The sequence below is a fragment of the Genypterus blacodes genome, unplaced genomic scaffold, assembly GCF_046128005.1.
Source record: "Genypterus blacodes isolate CSIRO-AG114 ecotype Tasmania unplaced genomic scaffold, CSIRO-AGI_Gbla_v1 ptg000033l_1, whole genome shotgun sequence".
NCBI lineage: Eukaryota > Metazoa > Chordata > Actinopteri > Ophidiiformes > Ophidiidae > Genypterus > Genypterus blacodes.
Genome location: NW_027466846.1, coordinates 2,296,483 through 2,315,178, shown reverse-complemented (window position 1 = coordinate 2,315,178; position 18,696 = coordinate 2,296,483). Strand labels below are relative to the sequence as shown.

Sequence of the window (18,696 nt, the reverse complement as noted above, 5' to 3'; positions counted from 1 at the left end):
CTGTCCTAGTCATGTCATACTGCCTTAGCTTTAGGTAAATGTATGTGACAAAGGCTAAAGAACATTGTAATTGTATCATTCGAATCTCTTTGTCTGTACTAAATACCCCCAAGCCTCGAACTGAAACAGCTGCAGAAGAGTTCCCAAAACTTGCTGTGTGTATGTCATGTGTGATGCTCACTTAATATCCTGACAACACTATGGAATATCTCCTGATTTCTGGAGATTCTGCTCAGCACGTTGGTTTGCTGTCCAAATTGTTTTCCATGTAGCTGAGGAGCTGTCAGACAAGAAACTAAATGTGCATCAAAACTTGGATTTACATTTTCCACCAAACAGGAAATGTGCGTAAAAAATATGCAGATAATAAAATACTCCTTGCAGAAAGTTTGTCTGTATTTTGAAATTGAACTAAAGAGCAGAGATTGAAGGGTTTTGTGGAGGCTTGTTCATGTTCACAGCTAGACTTTGACTCCACTCAGCTGCCAGTCTATGCTCCTTATTAGCAGCCAACAATGTTACTTTGTTGAGCAACGCTATTGCTGGCGTTTGGGAGCCAAGCTGATATCTTACCACCACACCAAAATGTACAAACTGAAGATCTGAATCGTGGAAATGTAATGAATCACAGGTATGCAGTTCTAATCTCTAGCAGCACAAAAACACCCCTGTTACTGTGAAATATGTAAGATGTGTAGAATTGAACCTCCTGACTTCAAGCACTGTCTTCTGCTGAAAATACACTGCTTACAGTCACGTCTCTGGATTAACTGTCAATTTCTAAACATTGCAACAGCTATTTGAACACACATCGTATTGTTCGTATCAGCTAAAGGAGCTTGTTTTTTGTGGTCTTTGCTATTGTCTGCCTCCCGGGGACTTGTCACAAACGAGCCCAAGGGACAGACGGGCAGGCGGAGAGGGTGGGGATACTTTTCGCTTTACTCTCCCACTCAAGAGGAAATGTCTCAGGGGTGACAACACTGGTCGCCCAGGTAATCCTGCCTGTCATGTCCCTCCCACACACACTCACAACAGGCTGACACACACAAACACACACACACACACATACCTAAAAATCCAAGTTCCCGGAGCAAATTACAATGTTGTATTTTCTGAAATGTTGTGTTGTTCTTTGAAATGCTTTTGTGTTTTTCGTTTTTTTTTTCCTGACATGCTGTTGCTTAATTATACCATAGGGCTGTCACACAATCTACTAATCACAGTGCATGCAAACACACAGGGACACACACAGAACCCCACTCTGGCCTCAAATACTGCAGAGCATTTAACAAATTCAAAAACTTCCCATTCATCCGTCTTGAAAGCATGTTAATTTTTCTCATCTCTGGTTAAGTCATATGCAGAGGAAATGGTATTTGTTTAATGCAAGCACTGATACCTCTGAAGAGAAAAATGGGTTACCTCTCCTCTTAAATTCAGCCATTCATTATTTACCAGCCAGAGGAGAGAAGAAAATGAGACTGTGCATGCATGACTTGTTCTTCTCTCCTGTGTCTTACCACGAACCTCACAGAAACACACAAAACACTGTTACACACACTTCAGTGTTAAAACACACACATGGCTGAATCCACATGCATGCTGTCGCACAAAGACGGTCCCCTATAGACACAAATTAGATATACAGATATGCATGGAAGCTCACATACAGTCAATTCACAGATACATACAGTGTTTTAATGTTTGACATAAAAAGTGCCAATAATAAACAATGCTGGTGTGTGTATTTATGTATGCATGTATAAAGCATGTAGCATGTCTCTATGTCACAGGTGAGGTGCAGGGGTGGATGTGTAAATATTCCATGACCACATGCAATTACTTAGTGTGAATGACTTTTTATTATGAATATTTTAGAGAGGCATTGCAATATATTTGTAGCCATTAGTAATCATATATTGTATATGTGTTGTTTTTGTGGTGCATTCAGGACAGATTTGTTTCTAGTCGTGTGTGCTCTGTATTGTACTACACACTATAAGATTACTTGACTAACAAGGATGCAGACTGCAGTGTTACACGAAAAAGACTGACAAGCTGAATGCAATGGAAGAGTTCAAAACATCACAAATTGTTTTGTGTCATCCACTTTTTGTCTTTCTTCTGTTTTGCTTTTTTGGTTCAGAAAAACAAACAAACAGCTAACAGCCACACACTGGTCTAAGGTCACATCTGAACTGGGTTTGATCTTCCCTACACACTAGAGTAGAGGAACAAAACACTGAGAAATGTATCATGTGTCATTTTAAGTTGTATTATATATATTATGCATCCAACCTAAATAAGTACATTTACACAAATAATATACTTAAGCTACTGGCTCAGAATTTGGATATTTATATTTGGAAGACTTTCCAATTTCAACCCACAGTACATTTATCTGAATCTTTCTTGGTAAATGGACTGTAGTTATACAGTGCTTTTATCCAAAGTGCTTTACTTTGACCTAATATTCACGCATTTACACACAGATGGTAGAGGCAAACCATGCAAAGAACCAACCCTCACATCAGGAGCAGTTAGAGGTTCAGTGTCTCGCTCAACAGCACTTTCACAGGCTCTTTAGGAAGAGGAACCAGCAACCTGGTTGCCACACGACCATCCCAAGTCATCCCGCCCACCTCTTCCTCTTCTTTCATGGTTCCCTCTTTTTTAGTTTAATTCATTCTTTTCGTAAATCTAAATCTAAAATGAATATAAAAATAAATATAGATAGCGCATTTATACTGAGCGCACCCCACCCTCGCTTCTTCTTCTCTTAAAGACACACTCCCGTGCACACTCATCTGAGTGTATTCATTATTAAAAACCTGACCTCCTTGTCACTGGGAACAATGCAGCAGCACAAAAGCAAGAATAAAAAGCGCAAGATATATCATAGCTAAATTCTTGCATACATGCCATCAAATATTATTGTAATTGTAAGAACATTACCAGACTAAAAGGACAGACGTGGCTAATGTAAAGACAGTGATACAGGCCAGTGATCAGTGTTACCAAAGCTTAGCGTCATTTCTTTTATTATTTGTTAAATTAAACTGTCACAAACCATTGTCACCCTTTTAAGTTTGATAGATGTGAGAAAAGCCAAATACTGAGGGCTGATCAGAACTAACAGGAATCTTATTATTCCAATTGACATGATACATTTCCATTCTTTTTAAATAGTTATCTTACAAGACTCAAAGTTATGTCTGAGCAGCTCTAACATGTTGCACCTTGTCTGCTGGAAAATTTACTTGAACGCAAATTAAAATAGAGGACTATTTGAACGGACAACCACAAGTTGATGATTTGTTCACGCCGTTCTAGTTTAGCACACAGTTTTAAACCTTAAACTCCATCCTCTGCTGTTTATATGCATCAATACACATGGTTACATGGTGTGAGTGAAAATGTTTACAGACACACACACATCCTCTGAACCAGTTTGCCATTATTAACGTCACATGAATAATCCAACATGAAGCTGGTAAAAGCCTCCCTGTCTGCAGGCTTCAGCCCTGAATCTGTTCCCTCGTCCCTCCCAGCACACAAGCTGTCCCTAAAAGCTCAGCAAAAAGCTTCCTGCAGATTCTATATCTGCCGCTCAACAGCACCAATAAAAATCACTTCTTACTTCACCATCACTTTTTTTTTTTGTAGGATTCAGCAATTAGGCATAAAAACATTAATACAAAAAAGATGAAATGAAATGACTGAACTTCAGTCAGTTCCCTCTAGAGCAGATCTGTACTCTCTGCTGGGGGTCTGCGTAATTAGCACAGGAGGTTGGCAAACGGCAGCCTAATGAAATCTGAATCTGCTAATTTGCCGAGAGTCGTTATCACACAGAAACTTTATGGCAATTATGTTAGATAAAGGAGTTCCATTTAAAGAGACAAGATGAGACGTGACATGACATGACACAACATGATAGGACACAAAACGTGATGAGACAAATATAGAATCAGAGATAATGTAGTGAAGGTAAGTCCAGTTTTGGTTGAAGTGCCATTTTTCAGGAGCTCATAAGGCAGCTAGTAAGTAAGAGGAGCGGCTCAGACAAAAGGAAATGCCAATGTCAACTAATTTCAGAGAAATTTGTGTGTGTATTTTGTGTTTTCCTAGCCACCACTGTATGCATATTATACTGGCTATATGTAATGTATAATTTGTGTGGTTAAAGTCTAAAAGTACAGTAATATATATGTTCTGCTGTGCTGTAAATGCTTCTGTGCGTTCTGTGTGGTTTCCTACTGCGAGAATCTACAACAGTAAATACGCCAAACCAATTACTGGCTTGCAGCAGTATCACACGCAAATTCGTATATGTTTACAGAACTTTACAAATGTGACTGTGATAAATAGTCATTAGCATTTCCACGGTTACAAGACAGAAACGTGAACGCTGCTGAGGCTGGACAGAACAACGAGCCCTGCCAGCGGCCCAAAGCAAAAACACTGAAATAGCACAACTGCAACTTTTTTCTGTAAGGAGATATATCTCATTCAGACAGCTAAAGAGGTATTTAACAGCCCTGGGTGAGTAGTAAAAAAAGGTGCACTATTACAGTGTACTTACATAATACGATGCCTGATGATTTTTGGTTTGCTGTTTTACTACTGTAAACCCTTGGGATCACATTGCAGCCTCGCAATCTGTCACATCTCTTCATTATCATACATCTACAATGAATCTGTCACAAAAACACATGTAAAAGTGTGTCTATCTCACATCATGAGAGTTCTTTCAACACACCACATATTTTCAGTACTATGAGATAAAGTGAGAATTATATGGTATAAAATTTACCTACAAGAAAAAACAGCAGCTAACCCAGACTTACAAAAGGTGTTTTATAAGTCTCTAGTATACTAGTATCAAGACCAATACAACCAGACACAATCAGTCCATTTATTACATTGGCAACTTGTCTGGGTGTCTGGATAGATTTGATATTCTTGTTTTGGTACCGGTCTGTTTGTAGGTTTAGATTTAAAATGTAGCACTCTCACCGCATTCTGGACCTTGGGGACCTATCAAATTCTAAAACAGTGTCTACCTGGGAGACTGAGCTTGAACTCCATCTAGACATAGACTGGTGGGACAAAGTCATACGCAATCTACATACTGCCTCATCCTGTTGCTTGTCTCGCTCTCATCCAGTTTAAGGTCGTACAAAGGGTCCATTTCTCCAAATCCAGATTGGCCGAAATGTACACAGAAGTAGGGGACAAATGTAATAGATGTTTGAAGCCTCACTGTAACCTCAGCCACGTGTTTTTTCTCTGCCCCAGGCTCCACAACTACTAGTCCGGTTACTTCAACACGTTGTCTACCATATTCGGAATGCAGGTTCAACCCTCCCCTCATATTGCCATCTTCGCTACCCCATCTGACTCACTCCAATTTAACACCTCACAATCGGATATGATCATGTTCACCTCTCCGCTTGCTAGACGCCGCCTTCTCCTGCATTGGAAATCCCTTACCCCTCCCTCTATTTCGCAATGGCTGATATATACAATGTATTTTCTTAAACTCAAGAAAATCAAGTACACTATGAGGGACCACACTGATAAGTCTGATCAGAGATGGCATTTCTTTCTTACTTCATAGATCTATAGCAGGGGTCACCAACACGTCGCTGGCGAGCGACCAGTCGCTCCCCAAGCGTTTCAGAGTTGCTCCCGAAAGGTTCAAAGAATACGTACATTTGACAACACGTCGTCACTTGGTAAAGCTATTTAAATTTCTATCCAATCAAATTCACAAACATCCCGCCTCCTTTTGTTACAAAACGATTATAAGCCAATCAGCTGTCAGTCCAACAAATGACGCAGCTGTCATGTTTGGTCACATGACACCGTAACATCTGGCCACAAGCGCACGTCGGATTTGAGGATGACCGCCCCGCAAACAGCCCCGATAAAAGGGAAACAAATTACGAATGTGAATGGCAAGTGTGCGCCTGTCTCAGTTGCTGTGCGAACGCGTCTGTGGAGCGCCACTCCACTAAAGTCCACGGCAACTTTTCATGGGATTTTCAGGCTGCCAGCAGGGCGTCATGTGGCGTTAGCGAACGCACCGGCTCGAAGGAATTCCCCGTAGTTCCCACATCATCTCTTTTAGCTCTTTTAGGTGAACGATGGAAGCCGGCTACCGTCCGAGAGCCGTGGTCATTTTTTCTGCAACTTAATACAAGACAGAATGGTCTCGGTCTGCAGTGCGCGGAAAGATGAGTGACAGCTGGGGGGAAAAGCAGCATTTCGATGCATTTTAACAATTGTGACAACATAAAGGCAGAACGCAGAATTTGCAGAAGTAAGCTGTCATGTCGAGCAGGGTCCACAAAAAACCTTCACAGACATGAGAACTGTGCATCCAACAGTTCAGTTGGAAGAAAAAAGAAGCTCCACCCAGGCTCTCAATCCAGTGTGTGTTCTTCCAAACAGGAAAACTGTACGACAAAGAACGTGCTTCACTGCAAGGACATTCCAAAACTATTTCAATTCCTCATGAAAGTACCATACTCTCTGTCATCTAACTAACATCAGAACAGACTGAATGCATGTGAAGTACAGATGATATGGGAACTACATGTTATTCCCTGAATTACAGGGAAAGTGAAGGAAAATTGTGACAGTGATATGTGGACAGAGATATGATGAGAAATATGAAAGGTATAGTATTAGGAAAATAAAGTAAAATAAGTAATAATATTGTTTTTATTAATATTAACACATCATATTAATCATTGAGATTAATGTGATGTAAATTATTGGTGTGAGCTTGACACTGAAAATGTATACAGAAAAAAACAAGCTCATGTTGCTGAATTGAAGTGCATTTTGATACAAAATGTGAGTGTGAGTGTTGGATATCAACATTTTGTAAATGTATACACAAAAGACACTTATTCAGCTGGTTTGGGTGGCGAATCGGCCATGTGGATGAATGTTACAAATAATGTAAAACACGAGTAGCTCTCGGACACTTTTATTTTGTTAAAGTAGCTCTCCGAGGCAAAAAGGTTGGAGACCCCTGGTCTACAGCCTTTCGATCAGATTTTGATTTGGATGTTTTCTTTGTTTTCTGACTTTGTTTGTTTTCTGACTCTGAGATAGGTCCCATCCGTTTCCTTATTGCCCTGCAGGTAAACTTAGGTTTTGAGATCTGTTTTGTTTATTGATTTTTCCTTTGATACCCTCCCTAAAACGTTGCACTTTGTGAATATAAAAATATAAGAGTTCAAGTACAGGGATTGTTGGCTGGTGGGTTTACTGCAGCATGGAAAGAGGGGAATCTCACTTGCATTGCGTCATGGTTTCCTCCTAGGCTCCTTAAAATGGATCACTTTCTGTTTGAGGCTTTTTGGATGTCTGTATTTCAATTTACAGCATTTGGACAGATAATATTCAACAGCCCGTTTTTGTCATCAGAAACTCAAAATGAGCAATAACTCCAAGGGGTCAAGCATCTATAAATATCAGAAATGCTTAATATCAGCAGATCTACCTCATTTCTGGATTCACTTGGCTTTCAGCATCTCAGCATTTCCCTTGACACCTAAACTGCAGACTTGGCCGTAATCACACAGCAGTACGGAGAACTGTGCTGGCATCAACAGGAGGCTTCCGTGACTGACTGAAACAGCTGCTTTTATCCCTGATAGTTTTAAAATCAAATCTAATGGAATTAAACTTACATTTTTAAACATTACATCTTAAAGATGAAATTCTGAAATGGCACTTTTACTGCGTGGCATGATCATTTAGCCATTACGCCGCGAATGTGGGATGTGCATTGATTTTGGCATGATATGTATGACTCACAAAAGACAATTTAATCCTGGGAACCTCTATTCTCTTAGAAAGGCCTCCTCTACTTCTACCTCTTCTACATTGGGCTTGTGGAATCGCCAGGCAGCTGTAAACAAAACCAAATGTTTCGTCTTTGCTGCGCAATATAATGTACGTACAGGTACTGACCTGGATCCATCCAGAAAACAAAGCTTCACTCTCATCTAACTTCACCTTCTCCCACACACCGTTAGGTAGGACGGAGAGGTGGTACTGGTGCCCACATGTTCAAGGATTGGACATTTTACCACCATGCAATCATGGCTACCATGCCTGTAAAACTGTAAGTAACGCCCACAAAGCCAGCTGGGGAACTTTGTGGATGAACTGGACATGTTGCTGACGACCATTCCTGGAGATGGTACCCCATTAAAAGTCATCGGTGAATGGCCACTTAGAAAATCAAAACTAGCTGACTTTCTTTCTGTTTTATCATTTGACCTATATCAGATATGCTTGGCGCACGCACACACAAAGATGGTAAAACACTACACTTTACACTTAACACAAAACTGCTCCACAGCAGATCTGACTGTCACCCCTTTACATCTGTCAGACCACTACTTTATCCAGTGCATAGTTTCCTTACCTCAACACTCCTTCCCCACTCTTCTAGAAGAAAGAAACTACTTTGGAAGAAAACTCAGGTCCCTAACGCTGTCTCAGCAATCCGATGAGGTCTCAGGTACAATGCTTCCTCATATTGAGTACCTTACTTCTCCTCAAAGAGGCAACAGACATACTTTGGTCTTCTCTAACCGCCTCAATCAACAGACTTTGTCCCCCCTGCTCCAGGCTTGCTTGTCACAGCCCTTCTTGCCCATGGCTCCCTGACACCATCTGAGAGTAACATATCTGGCATCAGTCAATCAGTTCTCAGAACCTGCCCTACTCTATTTAACCCACCGAGCTAACAGGACCTCTCTCATGTCATTCTATATTCGACATAAAACAAATTTAAATGACTCCCATCCAACAACCTGTCCACTGCCATTTCTCCCACACTTATCCCTGCAGTGGCACACATTATCAATGCCTCACTCACAACAAGGGTATTCCCTACCACGTTCAACCAAACATGGGTCATCCTCCTACTCAAAAAGCAGAATTACAGGCTGGTTTTGTTACTTCCCTTTCTGTCCAAAATGCAAGAGTCCGAGTCTTTAATCAGTTCTCAAATGTCCTGTCTGAGAAGAACCAGTCCAGCTTCAACCAAGGTCCAGCACTGAAACAGCCCTCTTGTATGTTGCGGACACCCTACGATCAGAGATCTTCAGTTCTCATGCTGCTTGACTGTGGCCTTTCACACAGTCAGTCGATAAATTCTCCTCCCCGCACACTCTGAACTTGATCTCTGAGAGTCGACTCTCAGCTGGTTTGTCTCCTATCTATCAGGGAGATCTTTTAGAGGTTAATGGGTTGAAGTGTTTAAATCGCACTGCTTGTCCGCAGGGTACCTCAACGTTCAATGCTTGGACCCCTTCTCTTTTCTAGATACACCAACTCACTTGGCGCAATCACCCACTCATGGCTTCTCCTGCTATTCCCATGCTGGAACACAGAACTTTTCCTGTCCCCAGAAGAATGTACAGTCTCAGCACCAATATCAGCATGCCTCATTGATATTTCTGCCTGGATGAAAGACTGGCACCTTCAACTCAACCTATCATAGATTGAATGCCTCGTCATCCCACTTAATACCCACTACTTCTCTGAAGTTGATCCCACAAAGTCTGCATTGAACTTGGGTGTCACAATTAATTATAATCAACGAACCTTCAAAGTATGTTACTTCATTCTTGTATGAAAGAAGGAAAATGTATGCAGCAAAGCTCCTGGTTCAGGCTCTTGTCATCTTACATCTTGACTACAGTAATGCCTTACTGGCAGGTCTACCGGCATGTGCCGTCAGCCCATTACAACAAGCCCAAAACAGCATGTCTCCACTGTTCAGTCCTCCATGCGCACCAAAACAGCATTGTCCAATATGGTACCATTTATCTGAGTTCTCTATTTTAGGTTTGTGCTCCCTCACGCTCCCTCAGCTCTGCCAACCAGTGGCACATGGTGCCAAAACCTAAACGAGGACCTAAATCTCTTTCAAACCCCATTTGATCTGCTAAGTCTGTCCCTGTGTATAAAAAATCCAACTCTCCCAGAACTAATGTCTATCAATTTTTTTAAAGAAAAGAAATAGAAAATGCTCTCCCTCTATATCCATATCTGCCCCCAGGCTCTGCCTCTTGGCACCTGTGTCCTGTTGTACGATTAGAAACTCTGTGCCACTTACTCTTGTTTTTCTCTCCGGATTAGATCTGTGCGTGTTTGTGTTGAATTTAAATCTTGCATGTATGTCACTTTGGATAAATCCCTCAATATAAATGTAATCTATTGTTTTATTTTTTGGAATCGATTTATCACTGTTAATAATCCCCCTGTCAGTCATTTAAATAATGCTTTGAAATGTGGAAACCACATACGTTTTAAAAAACATCTTATTTCACAATGAAAATAACACAAGACAACACATTTCACATGGGTATCAAATCCCATTTTAACTGAGGATATGATAAAAATATTGAACCAGACTGAAACTCTGTATGACTTCACCCACTTCTACAGTAAAGATACATGAGCATGCGGCACTCAGGTTTCTTTGGATATAAATAAACATTTAGAAGGAAAGAGTGAGATGAAAACAGAGAGCTAAAACAAAGACAAAAGGAGGAGTGAGTGTAAATAGAGAGAGGTAGGAAAATGCTTGGGGAGGCAGCTTGGTGAGTGACCCTTATCGCATGAGTGACAGGGTGCGTTAGGGTCGACACACATTCTGCTACGCTCGTAGTCTCACCGGCCGCTTCTCCAGGCAGAAGTGTTTATCTTCATCATTGTGAAGCTCCAGCAGCTACCACACACGCCAGAAAGAATAGACCTGACTGAAGAGCAAGAGCCATGCCTGGGTTACAAGGCCAATTTGCTCCAAGTGCCACTTGGTCAAATCCCTGCTACACACAGCAGAGAGCATCCATTCAACAAACATAGCTAGAGCACTACTTAGGATCATCTCAGATACACATTCAGTCAGGGAAACTCCCAAATGCTTTGTGTAGAATTCTATCAAATGAAATGCACATGGTTTATAATTTGGTGGAGGGGAGCTAGAGGTTTGTGTGGAAGACCTCATTACCAATCAAATTGTACACCATGAAAATTGGTGTGTGGGGAAAAAAAGTTGAGTTTGAGTTCTGACTGTCAGCACTATGCAGTCTCAACAGTGAGGATTAAATTAAAATAAAATAAATGCAGCAAAGCAGTAATAAAATTGAAAGTAAAATGACTCATCCTGGAGAGTAGTTCCTTTCATAATGGTTAATTGTGTAATTAAACTATGAGACAAATTTCAGTTCAATTCAATTCAGACATTTTGGGAACATTTTTGCTGTCTAAGCCACACTTACACGACTAGATGTGGACACATTATCCATTTTTTTAAGTATTTTGCTCCTCCCTGGGTTCTACTGAGAAAAATTGAGTATAAAAGTACAAACAACATCCCGTACAAACACACATTTGCAGTATTTAAAATAAGGGTGGCGCCGCCTGATAATTTCTCTCCTTCCCTCAGACTTCCTTTCTTCTTTTTTTTCTGTCTGTTGTTGTTTACTTGTCCCCAAGTTGTTTATCATACTTTATATTCACTCTGCTCCATAGGTCTCCTTCTCAGCGTGCCGTGAACACCATCAATTATACATTCACTACCGCTAGCCTCATTATGTCCTGTGCCCTTTTGGTGTCTCTCTCAGTGGCAGTTCTCGCTGTGTGTGCGTGTGTTTAGTTTATTGATAATTTATTAATGGTTTGTCTGCTGTATGAGTCTTTGTGAGTGTGTGTGTGGGGTGGGTGTGAGGTTAATTGTATAAAGGTTAGAATATGATGGTGGGTTTTTTTTCCCATACAACCTTTCCTGGTCTGTTTGTTTAACCATTTATTGACTGTCGGTTTGTGTATTATTGTAATAGTTTTCACCAACATGAGGACTAGGCTGAGAGAGAAGCTCTCTATGGCACATCATGCTGCTGCCAGTCTAGGTCTTCTCTATCTCAATTTGTAAAGTGTTGAATGTGATCAGGGCTCTTTTAAATACATTTATTTAGTGGGCTTGGGTAGGTTTTCTACTGGTCTGTTTCAAGTCAAGTCCAAAATTCTGACTTTTAATATCTTCATCAGTGCATGTAGGTCCATGGAGCAGGATATCTTACCCGCTTGCGCAGGTTGCAGGTGAGAATGAGGTTGCGGGAGAAGGAGTTGGCGAAGGCTGTGTAAAACTCCAACACCTTCAGCAGGGCTTCCCTCTTGATCACGTGCAGGTCGCAATATGTCAGCGCTCGAACGTTAGCACATGCATGTGCTAGGGTTGTTTCCTTCCAAAACACATCACCGAACACGTCCCCTTTACCTGTGGAGAAGAGCAAAGAGGAGATGTCAGCGCTTTCAATCTTGATGCTGTTTGAAAAAGGTCACACCTACTTTAAGAAATAAAAGCTGAAACAAAACTCACAAATGTGTGGAAGACTTATCAGACATTTTAAAGTGAGCTGAAGGGTATGACTTGGTTCTATATACTATTACCTCCACCAAAGAGGCTATACTTTTGCCTCTGTTTGTATGTGTGTGCTAGATAACTCAAACAGCTATTGGGGAATTATAAAAGTGAAATATTCACAGACATGCAGAGAGGTTTTAGGTGTTATGGCCCTGGCGGTGGTTTGCACTCTCTGAGTGCTTTCGTGGTTAAAATATGGTAACAGTCAATCTTCTGAATATGTATAAACTGACATAATAAAATCCCATAGCCAAGTCATGTTTATCTGTATAGCCCAATATCACCTGCAATGTCTCAAAGGGTTTTACAGGCCAACACATCAACAGCTCCTGAGCCACCATCAGGAGAGACAACACAGAGAGACATTCCCTCTCCTCAAACAGCGAGGTGGCAATAGCAAGCCATAGGTGAAAGTAACACATTACAAAAAGATGAAACAATACAGGGAGATATACAGGAAATACAACAACTGAGTATCAAAGGATTGAAGTGGTCAATATGAAATCATGCCATCAATGAGATGCTTCAGTGAGAAGAGAACTATGATGAAGTCCAGAGACATAAATGTAAATGTGTACAAGTGTGTGTGCAGTCATCTTCCCATTTTCCCATGGGTCAGTGGTTCTCATTCATGTATATTTCTCTCCCTGCTGTACTCACAACTGATCAAAACCAAATTAAATGTCTTTGTTTGATAAATAATTGGATCCCCCACTCAATTAAATACTTGGTGGGTGGAGACCTGGATTAAGACCACTGCCTTAGATGCACACACATGTTCACACATTTTTGGGTTCTTATTTTTCTATGCCAAGCCAAGCACCATACTTCTAATTTTTTTTTTGCATTTAGTAACTTGAAGTTTAGGTTCATTCGACCAACAAGAGTATTTTTCATAGTTAATACATTGAATATTTTAATTCCCTGTAACTCCTGGAGCCTGAAGTGGCCTTGCATTCTTTCAGTTGCTAGTTCATTTACTTAGTAATAAACATTTAATTATTAGTCATGGTTTGACTGTGTACATGACTGTGCAAAGGTTCAATGTGACAGAGAGTTACTACTTTTGATACGACATTTATTTGATTGAATTGTCTTAATTGAATAGAATTGGGTTTGATTAATTTCCTCCCAATTAATCAACTATTTTGCCCATTGAGAGGTGGTTCCCCAACGACAAGTGCAAATACAGAAGTATTGATTTATTTCTCCTACACCACTGTATGGACTGCACATTTTCTCTGTGACATCTTGGAGCCTTTTCCTTTCCATAGCAACGATTTTACCTGGCCAAGTCCTTAGCAACCAGCTACTGATTTGCCATTGTACAATCAAGACACTTATGCCCAGCAGCGTCTAACAGGTAGAGTTAAAGATATTTCATCAGTTAGAGATCCAATATGAGGAGAAAAAAAACAAATGCCAGGAGGAGGAGAATGAAATGGAGAATAACTGGCGGGGATAGAGAAAGAATGGACAGCAGTGATTTCCTACCTCAATAGTGAATTATTGCTGTGGTGAAAGACCCAGACTACAGACTGAGCTCAGAGAGGAGAATGTTTGGGTAGTGGTGGTGTACCTCTGAGAGAAAATAGCTTCATTAGGAGTAAATACACAAAAGGAACAAACCTTTTTCAACGACAATCATCAAGAACAATCAACAATATTTATTATCTGTAAAAACTTAAATTTCAGTATACTTTATAAGAAGGTAGAAAAACTATTGCAAGGTTCAACACACAGTGATTCAAGCTATCCACTGTTCTCTGTGCCGGGTCCCCACAGAAGAATTGCGATATTGGGACCAATTACAGCCAAAGGGATCTATCACAAAAGAGAAAAGATACTACTTTTTAAGGACAATACTGTGTGCAGTGCTTTGTCTTATGACTTGTTCACCAGCCTCTTCTTTCCTCTTTTGACTGCTTTACACACAGCTTAAGGCTGCCTACACATTGTGTTAAATTTCTGCTACACTGGTCGCCTACTTCTGTCATCAAGTCATTGAAGTATACTGGAGCCTTTAGCTTAACTCGATCTGATAGTATAATGATTCCCAGTTACCATAATTAGATGAAGTACACAATCGTGGAATGCAATGTAATTTAATGTAAATTTTCTAATCAAATTGATTGTTATTACACTTAATTAATAATGTACAAAAGTAATATTTAAGTATATTTGTAAACACAAATTTTAGACACACAAAACAGCTCTCAGATTTTACTGATTCCTCTCACTGTCACTGTCAAACCAACTGCAGCCACCTGGACTGCTGACTTATCAACTGCCATCATAAATTCCCAATGCTAATATGCCCCCAGCAGAGAAAACATGTGTTTACACTGAGAAGAGTCTACCAGCCACTGTACTCACTTTAAAAAAAGAAAGAAAGAAAGAAAGAAAGAAAGAAAGAAAGAAAGAAAGAAAGAAAGAAAATCAATGGAAAATGGAAATAAAGAAATAATTTATCTGTAGCCTTAATCTGCTCAGTAACTAATACAGATGTTAGATACATGCACTGCATCTGTACTTCAAAATACGGTACTTGAAATAAAACAAGTACATCTGGATGACTCTGGATTCAAAGCTGTTGCCATGACACTCAGCTCAGCATTTTTCTGACAGCTGACCAGATGAAAAGGCATCACACTGTCTACAGCAGGGGTACTCAACTTCAGAGGCCAAGAGGGCCACATTTAAACCACAACACGTGCCAAGGGCCACAAATTATTATTAACATATATTTGTACCAGTTTATTCGCTGTATTTACTACTGCTGTTTAACATGCTGTCTTGCTAGTAATCTTTTAATGCATTGCAAAGCATCATGGAATATTTAACAAATATTCTCAATTTGAGTAACAAATGTGGTGTAGCAACTGCGTTTCCAAGGATGACAAGTGTTGGTAAAGCTGATGTTTCATGATCACTGGAGTGAATAGCTTTGCATTGATGACACTGATAACGTTTGCAATTGCTACTTATTCCTAGTGAGAGTTCTGAGTCTGCATTTCACAAATATTAATAACAATAACAATATAGCAAATAATTGTTACTTATTCCCAGTGAGAGCTCTGAGTCTGCATTCTTTTCACAAGTACTTTCAGATCTGGTTGTTGCTCAGTTGTAGCTGCTCTGAGCTCTCCACCTCTCAGCTTGCCGCGCAATAGCTCTTGATGCAAAATGCAGTGATATGAGAAGAAGTCGGGCGTTTCAGGATCTTTTCTGAGCAAAGCAATTAGTTCTTTCTCCTTTCCTACCAAGGAAGGAGCCCCATCAGGAGTCAGAGAAACCAGCTTTTTTAAGTTGATGTTTTTGCCTGGTCCGTGAAAAAAGCTCATCATTGCAGAATAAATGTCCTCTCCCCCTGTTTGCCCTGTGAGCGCAGAAATCATTAATAGAATTCTGAATAAAGGCCTGGCAATTTGTGGTCCGCTGTTTTGCTATCAGTTCTGCCTAAGGACTGACAATTAAACTAATTTCTGACACATTTACAGCAAGCATACAAGGGTTGATTGATAAGTTCTGAGCTGAGCAAAGAAGGATTTAATTATTTAGCAGGGTTTTTTTTCTAGTATCTCTTTCCAACTTGAAACCCTCTGCCAATGATACTATGATAAAGTATGATGTCATCATTTGAGGCAAAACAAGCTTAAGTGAAAGCCATCAGGTTTAGTTCATAATACACAGATTCAATGTAACCTGACCTGTTTAAGTGACAGTAAATTTCTGGCGGGCCCTGCAGAGGGTGGTGCGGTCAGCTGAAGACACCATCAGATGCCAACTGTCAGCCCTACAAGACATTTACACAAGGAAGGGGGCTGAGAGGATCATCAAAGTTCTTAATCACCCCAACAACAAACTCTTCTCTCTGCTGCTGAAAGGGAGGTGTTACCGCTAACTGAAGTTCCAAAATCTTGAACCAATGACTATGCAGTTGACTTAGCACATCATTTATAATTGATCTTTTATAATAGAGTCATTTTCTACTTATTTCGCTATATTGATTCCATTCTATTCTATTTCAATGTTCTTGTTAGATTTGTTCTAGAGCTAGGCATCATTTATCGTGTGTGTGTGTGATTGTGTACGTGACAATAAAACTTAATTGGATTTGATTGGATTAAGCATGGTTCTTATATGTGGAGCTCCTTAACACCGGCGTGCGCAAATATTATTTTATTCCCCAAGAGGAAAGTCATTTTCAAAGCTTGTAGTTAGAAAAGTTAAAGAACTGTAATACCATTTGTATATGTGCCTGTGCTGTGTGTGTATGTGTGTGTGTGTGTGTGTGTGTGTGTGTGTGTGTGTGTCCGTGAGTCCGTGTGTGCGTCTTATGTCCCCCCTGGTGCCGTTGCAAACTAATGAGACTAGAGTGTGTTACAGGCTGGGAGAACAGCTTCACTTCGAGCCTAAGGGAAATCAGTGGCCTCACCATCCTCTCCCTTCCTCCACATAGCTTTATCAGCTCCCTCCATCGCTCTCACAACCTTCTACCTCCTCTTCTTCTGCTTAACCTTCATGTTCCTCAACATTGCACTTTCTCTATGAATTTATTCTCCTCCCTCCATACATCCATCTATCGTGTTTCTCCTCCTTTACCGAAACTGTTCCACTGTTAGTAAAGAGAAAACTGACATTTAACAAGATGTCTTCTTAGGTCTTGATTCTGTCTTAAACCCATCTTCATCATCCCCCGTCTATCTGTCTTCCTCACTCCATCTTTTTAAAACCTTTCGGCCCCTACTGCCCATGTCTGCCTGTCAGTCTTTCTCAATGCTCCCTCACGTCCTGTGAATAGACACTGTTTTTATCTATCCTCTGTCTGCTTGTTCTGTGAAAGTACACTCTTTTCAAATCCTCTCCTCTGTCCACTCCCTCCTATCATCACTTTGTTGTTTTCCCTCTGTCCATTCCCAAAGTCAGGGTTGTAATGTGCGTGGATAAAAAAACAATGTAACCAGCTATTGCAACCAAAACTTAACATTGGAGGTTATTCTGTTGCTTTTGTCCCGTTGTTTTCTACTGCAACTATTATTCCCAAAGTAATACAAGTACACAAAATAAAAATAACAATACAGGTTTGGTTGGGGTCTGATCTCTGTTCAAGTCCAAATAAACCACTATCTTATTATAAAGGTAGTGATCAAAGAGAGGTTTTGTTTTCCAGACAAACACTAAACTGTGTGGTGAGTGTCACTCCAAAGGCTGGAAGAGTGGAATATTCTTCTGGTTGCTATGCAACAAAAAGTTTCACAACAACTTGCAAGCTACGTAATTAGCATCGGTAAGCTCAGTGGATCCTAAATATGAGTTCAGGGGTGCTGAAGTGCCATCGAGGCTTTTTCAAACGTTCGCTGGATATCAGGATTCATTTCATTGAAAGGCTTGATGTTTAAACAGTTTACAGATATTCATACTCATATCAGTAATCACCCATAGTGACAAACAAAACCTCCTCAAACACGACCCACAGGCCAAAGTCTTGTCTGTTCAAATTATGTCAGCAGTCTATTGTGTTCATAATGTTCAGCAGAGTAAGGACAGAACAGAGTGTGAACAATTGTTTTTCTAAATATTCAACATTATTTAGACAGCTTTATGGGTTATTTCCCATTCATAAACAAAACATCTTATTATAATGCCATTGAACACAAAAAATACTTTAGTTTAGCTTCATGTATTTTATGATTCTGATGACCTTCCATTGCTTCTCATGTTAAAAAATACAACTTGTCAAATTATATTAGTTTGCCACATTATTAACAGTGAATTATTTTCATATTTAACATTATTTTCAAAATGTTGTTGTTGTTGCTTGCACACACTGTTTAAAACATACTGCCAATCTGGATAACTAAATTCTTTGTGATCATTTGAAACATCCAATCAAGAAAATAATGATTTGAAGCATGGAATGAATGCAAAATTCAAACGGTAGCCATCATTCCCTTTGTTAACCTCAAGTACAATCCTGATCTAGCAAGAAGCAACGTTTCAGTCAAAGAGCGCCCTGGGTATAAACTACAAATTATTGGTGGGAAATATAAATCTAGAATCAGAAATAATCAAATCTGACCCTGACTGAGTCCAGGGAACACAAACAGGCACGGAGCAACATTCCACAATCTGAGTGAGATCGTCGAACTTTAAGTGGGTGGTGTGTCAGAAAATTGTCCGGTGTGTGTTCATGACATCCCATGTGGTCATTTTGTGATTTT

The 18,696-nt window shown here is 40.1% G+C and overlaps 1 protein-coding gene across 1 annotated transcript in view; it reads right to left on the bottom strand.

Moving 5' to 3' along the window:
- The window catches only part of kcnh5b (potassium voltage-gated channel, subfamily H (eag-related), member 5b), a 117,966-nt gene that overhangs the window by 10,703 nt on the left and 88,567 nt on the right, over positions 1-18,696 (bottom strand). Inside the window, exon 12 of the mRNA XM_076146686.1 lies at positions 12,129-12,325. Coding sequence (XP_076002801.1) covers positions 12,129-12,325 — 197 coding nt within the window. The remainder of the gene's footprint in view (positions 1-12,128; positions 12,326-18,696) is intronic.